This window comes from Somniosus microcephalus, chromosome 9 (genome assembly GCF_052327205.1).
Source record: "Somniosus microcephalus isolate GS21.2 chromosome 9, FLI_Smic_1.0, whole genome shotgun sequence".
Taxonomy (NCBI): Eukaryota; Metazoa; Chordata; class Chondrichthyes; order Squaliformes; family Somniosidae; genus Somniosus; species Somniosus microcephalus.
In genome coordinates, this window is record NC_140995.1 from 203,385,633 (window position 1) to 203,402,121 (window position 16,489).

A 16,489-nucleotide genomic window follows, 5' to 3' on the forward strand; every position below is an offset into this window, starting at 1 on the left:
GGAAAGTTTTGTGTGTTATTCTCTAAGAACCACTGCTGTTGTGGTAAGCAGTGTCTTTTGTTCAGAAACGCATGCACACCGATATTTGGTGTAGTTTAGTGTGGGGTGGGGTGCAGATCGTGCATAGTAAAAAAGAAGAAAAAAGTTAAATGTAATAAAAAGGACAATATACAGGAATGGTTTCTGTGAGTGAAAAATCGTAGCTAAAGAAGTAAGGGGCCTCTTAATACTATAGGATTCACTTACACCTAGCAGTGTGAGGGTGTTAGCCTAGCAAGAAAGTCATTACTTTTTGAATGTGAGATGAAGGGATCAGAGTAACCATAATCAATTGAAGATATCTCAAATTAAGGAAATAGTTAAGTAGATAACTATAACAAGTTTGTAGTGTTCAACAAATGGAAGAAAGCTTGACTGAAGGAAGTAGAAAAAACAAATAATGACTTAAAGGAATGCATGGTGTGAGCATACTTGATAGAAAATATGGGGTAGTCAATCAAGGAAAGGAAGATGCAAGTATAAACCATGAATTTGTCCCATCTTACAATGGCTTCTAGTGACAGTTCAGGAAAGTCCTAGTTCTGCTTTGATCCAATTTCTCAAAATATATTTTCAATCATACTGCCCAAGTGTATCAAGACCATGGCACTGAAAAATGTTATAATCTACTAGTTTCCTGTGGCATGAAGACCATGTAGTGTTCAGGTGAAAGGAGGTTAGTGGACAAGGGATAATTTACTCTATTTAATTTACTCTATTTCTTTACATTTAATTTTATCTATTTCTTTACATTTTTTCACCCAATTGCCTGAACCTTTGCCACTTCTGCTGCCATGGTCGGTCCTCCTCCGCTGGCCAGATGGGCTCCCCTGCCTCTTCCAGACTTGCCCTGCTGGCCTCCCCTGTTTCATGCCCATCTCTGCCACTGCACGTCTCTTCCATTGCTCACAGCTCTGGTCTTCGCCCTGGTCTTTGTCCTGCTCTAGTCCCCTGTCTCTTTGTGCCTTCCCCCATTGCTCCTGGCCCCATTGATAGCTCAGCTGTGCTCTGCCCCCACTCCCAACTACAATAAAGATAATACCTGGCCCCACTCCTCATGCCCTGGTCCTGGCTCTGTATAAAAAATAATTTTAAACTATTCGGGTCCTAAGCCTCTGGGCCCGTTGCCAGCTTAAAACAAATCTTCATGACCCAGCTCCACTGATGATTGTAAAATCTTGTTGACCCTCTCTCCACAGGCTCTGCTCCTGCTGGAATTTAAAAAAATATTCCTGACTCTACTCCACAGGCTGCAATATAAATTAGTCTAAAAATATTCCAACCCCTGGTCCTCCTGCTTGCTGCAACTGAGAAATGTATTTAAAAAAAAATCTTCCCGCCTGCTTTCCGTTGTTGCATAATAATCCCAGGGCTCTCCCGACCGCTACTTAATTAACTTAATGATGCCCTCTGCTTTTGTTCCATAATATATTTTACGGAACCATAATAAATTTGTTCCTTTTTGTTTCATTAGTTAGTGTTAGTGCAATTCTGTTGGATTAAATGTCTGCTCTGTTTATTTAATTTTTGGGGCATGTTCAATTTTTCCTTTTATTGAATTAATACATTTTATGAGAATCCTGTTGGATTAAATGGCTGTTGCTTTTATTTAATTAATATATTTTCGTAAGTGTGTTTGATTAAATAGCCAAACCCAATATCTATTAAATGGTCATTGCTTGAATTTAATTTATAAATTTGGGGAGAAACCCACTGCAGTCTATAACCGCTGCTTTTATTTAACAGCAGTGTGACAGGAGATCCATTAGTATTTTTAAAAAAAACACAACTTGGACCAGTACAAGGAAGTTCAACTTCATTGTGTTCAAAGGAACATAAGAAAACACTAATTGATTTCCTGTGGTGTTGCTCATAAATGAGAACAATCTTTGTTTCTTCCTGTACCTGTCTCGCTACTTGTTCTTCATTCTTCACTCTTAAATCACTTGTTCCCTTCTCTCTGTTGTAGTGTATGTACTTTGCAGAAGGAACTGTGGCCTAGAAATTCACTTGGGCGCGGGCAGCTCGCTCGCGCCCAAAAGTTAGCGCTGGGCGGGGAGGCATTAGCGCACGCCGTATATTCGTCTTCTGCGCCCCAATTCGGAAGCGGGCGCTATACCAGGGTGTGCCCGCCTCCGTTTGGGGCGCTGCAACTGAATATCGGCGCGCTAGTTGCCGCAGCGCCACCCGATGCGGTGCGGCAGGCTGCGGTACTGCTGGCCTCCACCTTCTCTTAAGGGGGAGGTGCCTGCAACGGCCGGAGCCCCGATCGCGAGTGCCGGCAAAAGAGCCCGGCACAACGGAGAAGTGTCGGGCTCCACGGAAACCAGCCGGCAATGCCGTGGGGGGGGGGTGGAGGAGGCGGGGGAAGGAGGTGCGGGCAGGCGGCCGCCGAAAAAGCGGCCGGCCGCACCTTCCGCTTTAAAGCGCCCCACTATGGCAGCAGGACAGCCCCGTTTTCTGTTCGCTGTTTGCACCCGCTTCGGAGGAGGCGGGCGCAAATAAATATGGGGATCGGCGCGGTTTCGGGGCGTTACGGACCACCACGCACACCGATGACGTCATCGGTCCCGGCGCAGCGCTAACGGCTACCGCCGCACTCAATTTCCGCACTACCACCCCGCCGGCGCAAAAGACCTCTTTAGGCGCTAAGTGGGCGCAAGGCCCACTGAAATTCTAGGCCTATATTCTGCAGCCCCTATATACTGCAGTACCAGTAGTGACCACCCCTGTATATAAGCCTGTGTAGTAACTTTGCATAGTAGTTCCAGTTTTGTCTCCACTCAGTAAACACCTGTTGTAACCAACTCCTGCAGTCCGTGTCTCAATTACACACGGACATAATACTGGCGACGAGCAGATCCGAACTTACCTACAGTTCTGCACCACCTCATGGGGATCCATCCCTGAAGCGAAGTTGTTAGAGGTCGAGGCCAGAAGGAAGAAAGAAAAAAAAACAAGCAGAAGAAACGGGCGTCGACTGTGGGCAACCGCCTCTGATTCATCGGATTTGAAGATTTGCAGGAGAGGCTGTCGAGAGCGGGGCTTGGTTATCCTGTCTATGGTGTTCCAGCTAATCGGGCTGGTGGCAGGTAGTACACTGATCCTTCCTGGGCTGCGGCGGGCTAGAGCTCGATCGGGTGGCTTTTCAACGGGGCTGAGCAGCGTTGTCGGGAAGAGGAGAGAGAGGGTGGAGCACACAGGGCGCGGCCGGTGCTACGAAGCCGGGCAGCGTACAGACCCGAGAAGAGGGAGGGAAGTGTCCCGTAGGGTTTGCTCTGACGATGGGAAAATAAAAGAAATTAGAAGCGCAGAAAGCCGCGAGGAGCTGCAGTTTGCTACGGGGACCGCGGAGAGCGGCGTTAGCAGCAGCGCAGGGGGGAAGTGCGCGAAGACCATAGGGCGTCGCCATCAAGGCATAAAAACGCCAGCAACAGCGCTAGCAGCAGCGGAGACGACAGAAAGCGCGAGAGGCGCCATCTTAATCCAGCGGGGAAGAAGGCAAAGCGCGGGAGGCGCCATTTTGTTCAATCGGGGAAGAAGGCAAAGCGTGGGAGGCGCCATCTTAGATTTCCAAGATGCCGAAGACTGGCAATATCACTGCCTTCGATAATGCAATAGAAGACTGGACCACATATGTGGAAAGAGTCGAAGTATATTGCAAGGCAAACGAAGTAGCCGATGAGAAAAAGGCATCGGTACTACTAAACTTAATGGGCGCAAGAATGTACGGCCTATTGCGGAACCTGATCACTCCAGCCAAACCGATGGCGAAGAGTTTTAACGAAATTGTTGATATCCTACAGGAACACCTAAATCCTGCACCGCTGCTGATAGCAGAAAGATTTAAATTCCACAAGAGAAATCAGCATAAAGATGAGAGCAATGCTGATTACCTTACGGAACTGCGCAAGCTATCAAAGCACTGCCAGTTCGGAGCAGGACTGGCAGATACCCTACGGGACAAATTTGTCTGTGGACTCCTGAGTGAAGGAACCCAGAAGAGGTTACTCTCAGAGTAAGAGCTGACGCTAGATAAGGCTTTCAGCGTGGCAGTATCGTACGAAGCAGCAGCAAGGGGAGCTGCGGAAATACAGCAAAAGCCACAGGAATACGGCACCCATGAAATGACACGGGGATTTGAAAAATGTTATCGCTGCGGCAGAACGACCCATGACCAGAAGGACTGCTGGTCCAAGGACAAAATATGCAGGCAATGCGGAAAGATGGGACACATTGCACGAGTTTGCAGGTCTGGGAAGAAGACTAACAACAACAAAAAGGCTACTAAGGAACAGTACAGGAAAGTACAAAAGATGACGGACAGTAGTTCCGAAGACCAGAAGAGCAATAGTGAATCCGGGAACAAGAGACTAAGCTGTCTCAAACTTCACAACGTAATTGCAAAAGAGGATCACCGAACCATTTGGGTCACCCTCACGATAGCAGGGTCCCAAGTCAAAATGGAATTGGATACAGGATCAGCCCTGACCGTCATGAATCGACGAGACTACGAGCGGCTATTCTCACACATACCCTTGAAAGAGACATCCATTGTCTTGAAGACGTATACGGGGCAGAAAGTATACCCCAGAGGGAAAATAAGGATGCCTGTCGAATACAACGGCAAGGAAATACAGAAATTGTATCTGTACATACTGCAAGATGGTGGACCACCGTTATTGGGACGTGAATGGATCAGAAAGATAAGTTTAGACTGGCACTCCATTCAGGCACTGACTGTGGCTGGTAAAAAGGATGACGACATCACACCTGGACGATTGTCAAAAATCTTAGCTAACGCTAAAGAGGTATTTCAACAAGAACTGGGAACTCTTAAAGGCGTAACCGCCTCGATAAAAATAGAAGAGAATGCAATTCCCAAGTTTTTCAAAGCAAGACCGGTACCGTATGCAATTCGCCCAGCCATCGAGGCAGAGCTGGAGAATCTGGAGAATGCAGGCGTGTTATCTAAGGTAGACTGGAGCAAGTGGGCGACACCCATCGTTCCTGTCATGAAAAAAACGTTAAACAATAAGTCTGAGGAGCCAAGGAAGGTTCGCATCTGTGGGGACTTCACGGTGACGGTGAAGCCAGTCCTTCACACAGTACAGTATCCTCTCCCGAGGATAGATGATATTTTCACCTCACTATCTGGAGGGAAGTGTTTTACAAAAATTGACCTAGCACAAGCATATTTGCAGATGGAGGTTGAAGAATCCTCTGGGAAGTATCTCACGATAAACACTCACAAAGGTCTTTACCAGTATAATCGACTGGTATTCGGAGTAGCATCAGCTCCGGCAATATGGCAAAGAGCGATGGAACAAGTCCTGCAAGGGATTCAGGGGACTCAGTGTTACTTGGACGACATCCTAGTGACAGGTGAAAATGACAGTGAACACCTTGCCAACCTAGAGCAGGTGCTCACTGGACTAAGAGAACACGGGCTACGAGCCAATCGCCCCAAGTGTGAGTTTTTTAAGAAACAGATATCGTATTGTGGCCACGTGATTGATGAAGAGGGGTTACATAAGTCCCCCGACAAAATTGAAGTGGTAGTTAAGGCTCCAGCGCCTGAAAATGTGTCGCAACTGAGGTCATTCCTCGGATTGGTGAATTACTACCATAAGTTTTTGCCGAATTTGTCCACAATTCTGCACCCACTGAACGCCCTACTACAAACTGGAGTAGCATGGAAATGGAGCGATGAATGTAAGCGGGCCTTTCAGAAGAGTAAAGACCTAATCACTTCAAGAGAGGTATTGGCTCACTACAACCCATCACTACCGATAAGATTGGCGTGTGATGCGTCTCCCTACGGCATTGGAGCGGTACTGTCACATAAATTCCTTGATGGTTCAGAGAGGCCGATAGCTTTTGCGTCACGCTCGTTAACTTCAGCCGAGCGTAACTACGCCCAGATTGACAGAGAGGCCCTCAGCCTGGTGTGGGGGGTGAAGAAGTTCAATCACTACCTGCACGGTCAGAAATTTACTCTACTAACTGATCATCAACCTCTTGTCTCCATTTTCAACCCTCAGAAGGGCGTTCCGATAATAACAGCACAACGGCTACAGAGGTGGTCCCTTTTTCTAGGGGCACACCAATATGACATCGAGTACAAAGGAACTAAACAGCATGGGAATGCTGATGGATTGTCGCGCCTACCGTTGCCGACGGTGGAAGAAGCACCTGCAGTGGATCCTGTGGAGATATTCCACTCGACCATAGTCGAATGTCTACCTGTGACGAATGCAAACATAAAAAAGGAAACACGAAATGACCCGACACTCTCCAGGGTCTATGATTTAACGGTGAAGGGATGGCCGGCACATGGCGAACCACTGTTGCCAGCATTCTCGCCAAGAAGAGAACAGCTGTCAGTGTGCAGAGGAACCTTGATGTGTGGATCCAGAGTAGTAATTCCACCCAAATTGAAGGAAAGAGTGCTCAATGAGCTTCATGAGGGTCATCTGGGAGGGGTAAAAATGAAGAACTTAGCTAGAGCGTTTGTGTGGTGGCCGGGAATCGATAGAGAAATCGAAGAGATGACCAAGAGCTGTACATGATGCCAGAAGGTCCAAAACGCCCCACCACAAGCCCCTCTACATCCATGGGAGTGGCCCTCCTCTCCATGGCAAAGGGTGCACATTGATTTTGCTGGTCCATTTATGGACTCGATGTTTTTAATTGCGGTGGATGCACATTCAAAGTGGCCAGAGGTAATAAAAATGCCCTCAACCACCACAGAAAAAACTACCACAGTCTTACAAACCATATTCGCCAGAAATGGGCTGCCTGAACACATTTGCTCCGACAATGGATCACAGTTTGTGTCTGAAGAGTTCCGAAGGTTCTTAAAGAACAATGGTGTTAAGCATTACACATCCGCCCCATATCATCCAGCCACCAATGGATTGGCTGAGAGGTTCGTTCAAACATTCAAGAAGGCTATCAAGGCAATGTGTAATGAAGACATACCCCTACAACACAAGGTGGATAACTTCTTGTTTGCCTACCGGAATGCGACACATGCGGTTACCAACCAAACTCCAGCCATGATGTTCTTCAATCGAAGACTACGATGCCGCTTGGATTTGGTTAAGCCAAACATCAGAAGAGATGTGGAGAACAGGCAGTTTCAGAATATGAATGAAAGGCCGACCAGGAGTTTTAAGATAGGTCAACCAGTTTTGGCCCGGGACTACCGCACAGAGAAATGGCAGCCAGGAACGATCTGCACACGGCAAGGACCTCTAATGTATACCGTGGACGTTGGAGAGAGCATTGTAAGACGCCATGCTGACCAGATTCTAGAGTCACTGGAAAACGTCAAATCCACACCACGATCCGATACACCTGGTGAGGAAACCGAAGTACCAATTGCATCTACCTCAGAATCGGTGATATTGGAAGCAGACGAACCAAACAACGACGTTGATCCCGAATCAACTTTGCCAGAAGAACCTGATACCCCAAAGAGGCGTTATCCAGACAGAATCAGGAAGCCTCCTCAAAGACTGAACTTATAATTGCTTAACTTCAGCTAATGTATATAGCAACTGTAATTGTAAATGTTATTTAATTATTAATCGAATGTTATGTACTGTTTAGCTAAAAGGGGAGGAATTGTAGTGTATGTACTTTGCAGAAGGAACTATATTCTGCAGCCCCTGTATACTGCAGTACCAGTAGTGACCACCCCTGTATATAAGCCTGTGTAGTAACTTTGCATAGTAGTTCCAGTTTTGTCTCCACTCAGTAAACACCTGTTGTAACCAACTCCTGCAGTCCGTGTCTCAATTACACACGGACATAATATCTGTTTCTGTCTTCCGCAGTTTCAATCACCTTTTTTTTTCTTTCTGTCTCATTTAGTGTCAGCCGTGGCACACTCACCTCTGAGTCAGAAGGTTGTGGGTTCGAGTCCCACTCCAGAGACTTGACCACAAGAATCTAGGCTGATACTCCATTGTAGTACAGTACCGAGGGAGTGCTGCACTGTTAGAGGTGTCATCTTTTGGATGAAACGTTGAACCAAGACCCCATCTGCTCTCTCACGTGGACATAAAAGATCCTGTGGCATTATTTTGAAGACGACCAGGGCAGTTATCCCCAGTGTCCTGGCCAATATTTATCCCTCAATCAACATCACTAAAACAGATTATCTGGTCATTACCACATTGCAGCTTGTTGGAGCTTGCTGTGTGGAAATTGGCTGCTGCATTTCCTACACTGTTTCTTAGATTACAACAGCGACTACACTTCAAAAGTACTTCATTAGCTGTAAAGCGCTTTGAGACGTCCGGAGGTCATGAAAGGCGCTATAGCAATGCAAGTCTTTCTTTCTTTCATTCACTCACTTATGTTTCATATCTTTCATCTCATTGGTATCAGCAATGCTACTATCTTCAGGGTATTTTGGGAGTCATTGTTGCACAGAACTAAATTCTACATTTTTAGAATCTCACTGTTTAGTTTACTGTTTCTTCCTTTTTTGGCAAATAGTACAGAATTTTAATGAGCAAAAGTTTCTAACTGCTCAGTTCATAAAATGAGTTCACAACTATTTTGGAGGCATTCGATAAGGTGCCAAGGCGTTCGATAAGGTGCCACATAAAAGGTTGCTACACAAGATAAGGGCTCATGGGGTTGGGGATAATATATTAGCATGGATAGAGGATTGGTTAACGGACAGAAAACCAAGAGTAGGGATAAATGGGTCATTTTCAGGTTGGCAGGCTGTAACTAGTGGGGTGCTGTAAGGATCAGTGCTTGGGCCTCAGCTATTTACAATCTATATTAATGACTTAGATGAAGGGACCGAGTGCAATGTATCCAAATTTGCTGATGATGCAAAGCTAGGTGGGAAAGTAGCTGTAAGGAGGACACAAAGAGCCTGCAAAGGGATATAGACAGGTTAAGTGCGTGGGCAGTAAGGTGGCAGATGGAGTATAATGTGGGGAAATGTGAGGTTATTCACTTTGGTAGGAAGAATAGAAAAACAGAATATTTTTTAAATGGTGAGAAACTATTAAATGTTGGTGTTCGGAGAGATTTGGGTGTCCTCGTACAGGAAACACAGACAGTTAGCATACAGGTACAGCAAGCAAATGGCATGTTGGACTTTATTGCAAGAGGGTTGGAGTACAAGAGTAAGGAAGTCTTACTACATTTTGGTCTCCTTATCTGAGGAAGGATATACTTGCCTTCGAGGCGGTGCAACAAAGGTTCACTAGATTGATCCCTGGGATGAGAAGGTTGTCCTATGAGGAAAGATTGAGTAGATTGGGCCTATACTCTCTGGAGTTGAGAAGAATGAGAGGTGATCTCATTGAAACATATAAGATTCTGAGGGGGATTGATAGGGTAGATGCTGAGAGGTTGCTTTCCCCTGGCTGGAGAGTCTAGAACTAGGGGCCATAGTCTCAGGATAAGGGATCAGCCATTTAAGACTGAAATGAGGAGGAATTTCTTCACTTGAGTGTTGTGAATCTTTGGAATTCTCCACCCCAAAGGGCTGTGGATCCTGAGTCATTGAGCATATTCAAGGCTGAGATAAATAGATTTTTAGACTCATGGGGAATCAAGGGATATGGGGATCGGGCGGGAAAGTAGAGTTGAGGTCGAAGATCAGCCATGATCTTATTGAATGGCGGAGCAGGCTCGAGGGGCTATATGGCCTACTCCTGCTCCTAATTCTTATGTTAAATTATTTAGGCAATTAGACATATGCAATCTGCTGACATATCACAGATAGACTGAGAATTGTTAGATGTAGTATTTACATAGAGTTACATAGAATTTACAGCATAGAAACAGATCATTTGGCCCAACTAGTCTATGCCTCCTCCCACCCAACTTCATCTAATCCTATCAGCATTTTCTTCTATTCCTTTCTCCTTTATGTACTTATCTAGCTGCTCCTTAAATTCATCTATGCTATTCACCTCAACTACTCCATGTGGTATCAAGTTCCACATTCTAACCAATCTCTGGGTAAAGAAGTTTCTCCTGAATTCCTTATTGGATTTATTAATGACTATCTTATATTTGTGTCTTCTAGTTTTAGACTCCCCAACAAGTGGAAACATCTTCTCTACTTCTATTTCAATTTCTGAAATGTTTCACTGAACTCTTTCAAAATTTTGCATTGAGAATGAGGTAGTTTAGGACATCTCTAGAAAGATGAAGGGCAGATAGTGACCTCGATCGTTTCTTTTGCATAACCGTTGCAAATGATTCCGTTGACTTTTCCTCTGACAGGAGAATTTACATTTTTCATAACTTTTTTTTTGAGAGGCCAGGCCCATGGCCAAGTAGGAGAGCCGAGGCACAGCTCACACCAGTGTAGTGGAGCAGTGCCTTGGGGCAGGAGTGTCCTGATCTGGGACTATGCGTGAAACTAGATTTTATAGTGGAGGCTGCAATGGTGTTGATGGCAGCTGAAAAGGAGCTGGCTGCCACTACTGGTTAAACTTAAACCTGCCACATCCCTCTCCTGGCCTGCCTTTACCAGCATTGGTCCAAAGTCCTGTCAATCAATCATGGAACAATCAGGTTGGTCATATGCTTACTATTAGCTAATGAGCTTGTAGAAACATAGAAACATAGACGATAGGAGCAGGAGTAGGCCATTCGGCCCCTCGAGCCTGCTCCGCCATTCAATGAGATCATGGCTGATCATCCAAATTCAGTACCCTGTCCCTGCCTTCTCCCCATATCCCTTGATCCTTTTAGCCTTAAGAAATATATCTAACTCCTTTTTATAGAACTGATCAAAAAAGAGAGGAGGACAAGAGGTAAAATTCTTGAGTTGGGTATGGTAACTACTATGGAAGCAGCTGGTAGGTTTAACGGCTTGTGAACACCGTTTTATAACACATGCACCGTGACCAGCAAATACAACATACTGGAATGTAGTTATCTGAAAGTAGAGGAGACTGTTGGTTACAGCCCTGACACTATAATGGTGAGTCAAACATGCATTTCCAACAGTTGTAAGTTTTTTTTATTTCTATTTATCTCTAACTAAATGACTATTTTCTTCTTTTTCGGGGGGAGGTGGGAGGGAACCCAAAGGCCAGTTAACCACTTCTCTGTCTCCTGGTGTGGAGTTATTGGTTGTTGAAGTTTATTCATCAGCAGCTGAGGAACAGTCCCACTACTGCCCCATTCCTATCTCGCCACAAGAATTTTTGGAGTTGTCAAAAAGTGGCAATCTTACCCTCAATTCATAAGCAGCAGTCATGAGAGAGTTATGTAGGCCTGCTTCGCAAATATGATGAACAGAAAATCACCACATTACCATCAACTGTTGTGTTTAAGGGCTCCTCTGACAGCTCAACAAGTTTATCTAGTGAGTAGTTGAGCCGTACAGAAGGTTGCAAGTTCGATCCCCGGTCTCTGCTCATAAAATGGATCTCAGTCAGGGTGCCACTAGAGACACAACAATTCATCTCAGTGTACCTGGGTTACAGAAGGGAAAATCAGCTTGGGTTCTGGCTGCTGATCATTATTCCAGCAGCCACTCCTGCTGGAAGTTCATGTGTGTGCTTCGGAAGAGCTTGGAATCAGGCTTTAATGTGATCTCCAATAGCATCCCAAGACTCACTATTGGATGAGTAATGCAGGTGAATAATGGTCATGGGTGAAGTATCAGACTGCATTTTTGATGCCTGTGGAATCATATGCCACAAGGAGTCAAAGAGGAAAGGTATATGGCTGTTTTTACAAGCTATTTAACAAAAAAAATTGTAGTTTCTTTTGTGGGAAATTATGAAATGGTGTAAATGGCCTACACTATTAGGGATGTACTTTTTTTTATCCATTCATGGGATGTGGGCGTCGCTGGCAAGGCCAGCATTTCTTGCCCATCCCTAATTGTCCTTGAGAAGGTGGTGGTGAGCCGCCTTCTTGAACCGCTGCAGTCTGTGTGATGAAGGTACTCCCACAATGCTGTTAGGGAGGGAGTTCCAGGATTTTGACCCAACAACTATGAAGGAAGGGCATATATTTCCAAGTCAGGATGGTGTGTGACTTGGAGGGGAACTTGGAGGTGCTGGTGTTCCCTTACAAGATGGTTGTCTTTGTTTTTCATTTTAGGATAAAAATTGAGCCAGTTCCAACTTTGATTTTTTTTCTTGTTGCAAGGTCACTGGATTTGAGAAGATTTATATTGTCTATATTATCTAACTTAAAAGTTACAATTATGATAAATGGTAGATCTAGACATAATATCAGTAAGCTAATCTAAACCAAAAGGAATTAAATCTAGATATTTATATAATTTTGGGCTATTGTGTACTCAGGATCAAGTAGTGGATCAAGGACATATGAAGGAGAAACTGACGAAGACATTCTGTATTGGAATACGAAGATCCAGCCTATTCTTGATGAACTTAAGCCTTTAAACAGTGGTAGGTAGATTTTATTTTATCATTTATAAGATTTTCCATTGATGTTCATTGGAATCTCCCTTCATTTTGGTTGAAAATCAAATCTATTTTTATTTCCTGAAAACATTTTAGATTTCTGTCTTTTGCTGTAACAATGGTACAATAATATAGACTCATATCAGGGAACAGGAAAGGAGAGGTACATTGGGAAACTGAAAGGGGAGACTTAGATATACATCAAACAGATGATAAAGGTGAACAAGGAAGTATAGAGAATGAAGAAGGCAAAATCCGTCGTAGAAACGTAGGGTAGTGGGATCAAGAATATGGAGCGGGGAGTGGATAATAGTTGAATACGTGGTCTTTTTCTTTCTAAAGAATTAACACAGCCTCCTACTGTGGACCCTAGGGATATGCACAATACATCACATACTTTAGATGGAGTTAACAGTAAGCAACATTTGAATCTAGGATTTAATTGTAAAAGCACTTTAAAAATAAGCAATGGTTTGGGAAACCATTCAGGCATGTAAAACCTGTTCCGTACTTGCCCAAAAAACAATTGCTCAAAAAGGTAACTCTGAATCCCTGTTGTCCTCAAAATAGATTTATTTTGCTTTGTGCTTTTCCCACCCAGGTTTGTGGAAAAAGAGTTGAGAATAGCTTTTATACCCCAAGTGTTGATGTCATCTTTGTGAATTGTATTTTATGGTAATTATTACACAATTGTAAACAGACTACACTGTGAGGAAGAAACTGTTTCACAGAGATATCATGGGAACCAGACCATATTCATCCACTTGAACTTAAAATGTACATCTAAACAATATTTAATTTTAATTGTTTATCTGACATAAATACAATATAAAGGAGCTGTGGTATACATGGACCATAACTCTCTTTGATTTTGTACTTGTGAGATATGAATTGTAATGCATGGCTCTGCCTCATGTATCTTCCATGACCTTGCCTACCTAGATTAATTAGCTCGGAATAAGATCCCCAACTGAAAATTAATAGCAGCAGGAGAAGCTGTATATTGTATGTGGCCCTTTGAATAGTTCTGCCATTACATACCAATTCTGCTTATGTTACGTTGGATTTACAGTAATTAGGTAATGTTTCAAAAGGGATTGCTTATTTCTCATTTTAAAGGTATTCTTGGAATGTGTACCACAGTTGTGGGTATGTAAGTGATAATTAACTAAAGTTATTATTTACAGGCCTGACTTTTTCTTAACATAATGGATTTAATTGTCTCTGTTAATGCACTGCAATTTTGACACCGGTGTTTAAAATAATCCAGGTACAATAACTTTGGAGGGATATTTTCTGCTTTTGAAAAGTGGAGTGTTAATCTTACTTTCTTATTTAGCAGCAATGAATAGTAGTGTTAATTACTTCAGTTTTCTGCTTGGTGAGTTTGTTCAATAGGATTTCAGTAGCCTTTCGGGCTAGCAAATCACGACAATAATGTTCCGTTCGCAGCTGTCAAATGGTTTAGAACCCTTAACTAGTTAAATAATGAACAAGGAGGTTTATTTCAGCTCTGTTAAGCAGAGCAGTAAATTTGTATGTTTAGACTCACTTAAAGATTTTGAAAAAATAATTTATACATCCATGACATTAGAACCAAAGATTTTGCTCTTATGTGTGCAATCAACCGTTGAGTTTTGAAACCAGAAACAAAGGCTAAACTAAAATTCAGGTTTTAAAACCTGTCATCTGTATGGCCTTTCCTTGGCCATTGTTTAAGGCTGAACCAGGCTGTTCACAACCGCAGTGCCATTTGGCCCCTACCTGAGCTTCGCACCCCATATCCTCTCCATCACAAAGACTGCTGACTTCTGCCTCCATAACATCATCCACCTCCACCCCTACCTCAGCCCATCTGTCTCTGAAATCCTCATTCATGCCTTTGTCACCTCCAGATTTGATTACTCCAATGTTCCACTGGCCATCCTCTCATCCTCCACTCTGCTTGAACTTCAGCTCCTACAAGACTCTGCTGCCCATATCTTATTCCGCACCAAGTCCCACTCACCCATCACCCTTGTTTTCACTAAGCTACATTGGCTCGCAGTATCCCAACGTGTCAAACCTCCCCTCCCATTGCCCCATCATTGGCTGCCTAGGACCTACGCTTCAGAATTACCTCCCTGAACCCCTCTGCCTCACCACCTCCCTTTTTCCTGTAAGATCTCCCTTAAATCCTGTGGCCAAGTTTTTAGTCACCCCTCCTAATATTTTTAAAACGGCTGATTTTTCAAAAAAGAAATGTTATCACTAATGTCACTCTTTTCTTGGACAGGCTCCATCGTACATTGAGTGTAATGGAAAAGGAAAAAAATAACTTCCAGTTTCAACGCATCCTCTCGTGTTCTGCTAGTTTAACATCGTCTCTTACAGTTCTTGCTGTTAGAGCAGAAAATGTCCCCCTTTATTACAAAATAAAGATTGCTCCCAGAAATTAAATAATTGCAAGAATTGACTCCAAACAAAGTACAAAGATAATTAAATGAGGAACCAATTATTCATAATTGCAGAACATGAGTGCAAAATGAAATTATTATTTTATTCTGATTAGGCAACGATGTGGAACATCTCTGCAAAACATGTTACAGGCTCCATTGTACACTGCAAGAAGGAAACATGCTGGGGAAAATGTGTAAAAGGAGAGCTGTTCTTCTGAAAACGTTGTATAAACTGGTGGATGTTGGCTCAGATCAGCTCTCCATTCAGTTGGCTAAACTCATACTGGCGGTAAGTTTGATTCTTTGTAGAGTTCTGGAAGCCTGTTTCTTGTCATGGTCTTTTTCTAGGTTTTAGCAGTTGAAGTAGGTGCCCATTTCTAACCAAAATTAATGGGCCCGGAATTTGTGGTCAGCACCAGCTGTTCGTTACACTTGCACTTGCCCGCAGACTTTCTATGGGGTTTTGCACGCGAACTTGCGATGATTAGAAAGCCATTTTGGCACAGCGCCCTCTACAGGGGATCTGGGAACTGTGTGAACATAAGAACATAAAAACATAAGAAGCAGGAGTAGGCCATTCGGCCCTTCAAGCCTGCTTCGCCATTCAGTAAAATCATGGCTGATCTTCTACCTTCCCGCACTAGCTCCATATCCCTTGATTCCCTTAGTATCCAAAAATCTATCGATCTCTGTCTTGAATATACTCAACGACTGAGCATCCAGCTCTCTGGAGTAGAGAATTCCAAAGATTCACAACCCTTTGAGTGAAGAAATTTCTCCTCATCTCAGTCCTAAATGGTTGACCCCTTATTCTGAGACTGTGACCCCTAGTTCTAGACTCCCCAGCCAGGGGAAACGCCCTCCCAGCATCTACCCTGTCAAGCCCCTTAAGAATTTTATGGGGCAGAGCTTGCGGTCGGTATGACGGCATACTCTGAGAATACGCCGCCATACCGCCTTTGAAATGGACAGCAAGTTTGGGATTTCCACAATGCGCTAAATCTCGAACTTGCGATCTGTCAAATTCCGACTTGACAGATCATCCACTCCGATTGTGAAATCCTTATTGCTGGCGCAGAGTTGGGCTAATTGCCCAGCAATTACGTAGTAAAATTTTACAGCTGGTGCAAACAGATGCTGGAGCCTGTTTGCACAGCCTATGGGGAGGGGGGGGGGGATATGCAGCAGCTTGAAATATACACCAGTTATTGATAAATCTTCAAAATAAATATCTATATCCACCTAACTATCTCCTGAACCCAACATAACTACCAAGAATGAGAGACTGATTTATTTATTAATTTACCGGGGTGAGTGAGACTAAAAAATCATGAATGGGCATCAGAGATTTCTGTTTCCTGATTGGAGCACTGCCCCACGTGATCCCAGGCATGCTCGCGCACACGGTGCGCCCCTGGAATCCACGGGCCACTACGCTGCGCTCAACTCCGCAGCGAAACAACGCAAGTTTTCGAAGGAGGCTTCGCACCAGGTAAGTGCGGATTTCTTTCGGAGGTCGGTGCCGTACTCCTTAGTTACGTCACCGACCGCAATTTCATGGCCTATATGTTTCAA

General features: G+C 44.0%; 1 protein-coding gene across 1 annotated transcript in view; it reads left to right on the plus strand.

The window, feature by feature from the left end:
• Window positions 1–16,489, plus strand: part of armc2 (armadillo repeat containing 2) — a 127,869-nt gene that overhangs the window by 14,059 nt on the left and 97,321 nt on the right. The window contains exons 4-5 of the mRNA XM_085998232.1: window positions 12,354–12,461; window positions 15,028–15,203. Of these exons, the coding sequence (XP_085854358.1) occupies window positions 12,354–12,461; window positions 15,028–15,203 (284 nt within the window). The remainder of the gene's footprint in view (window positions 1–12,353; window positions 12,462–15,027; window positions 15,204–16,489) is intronic.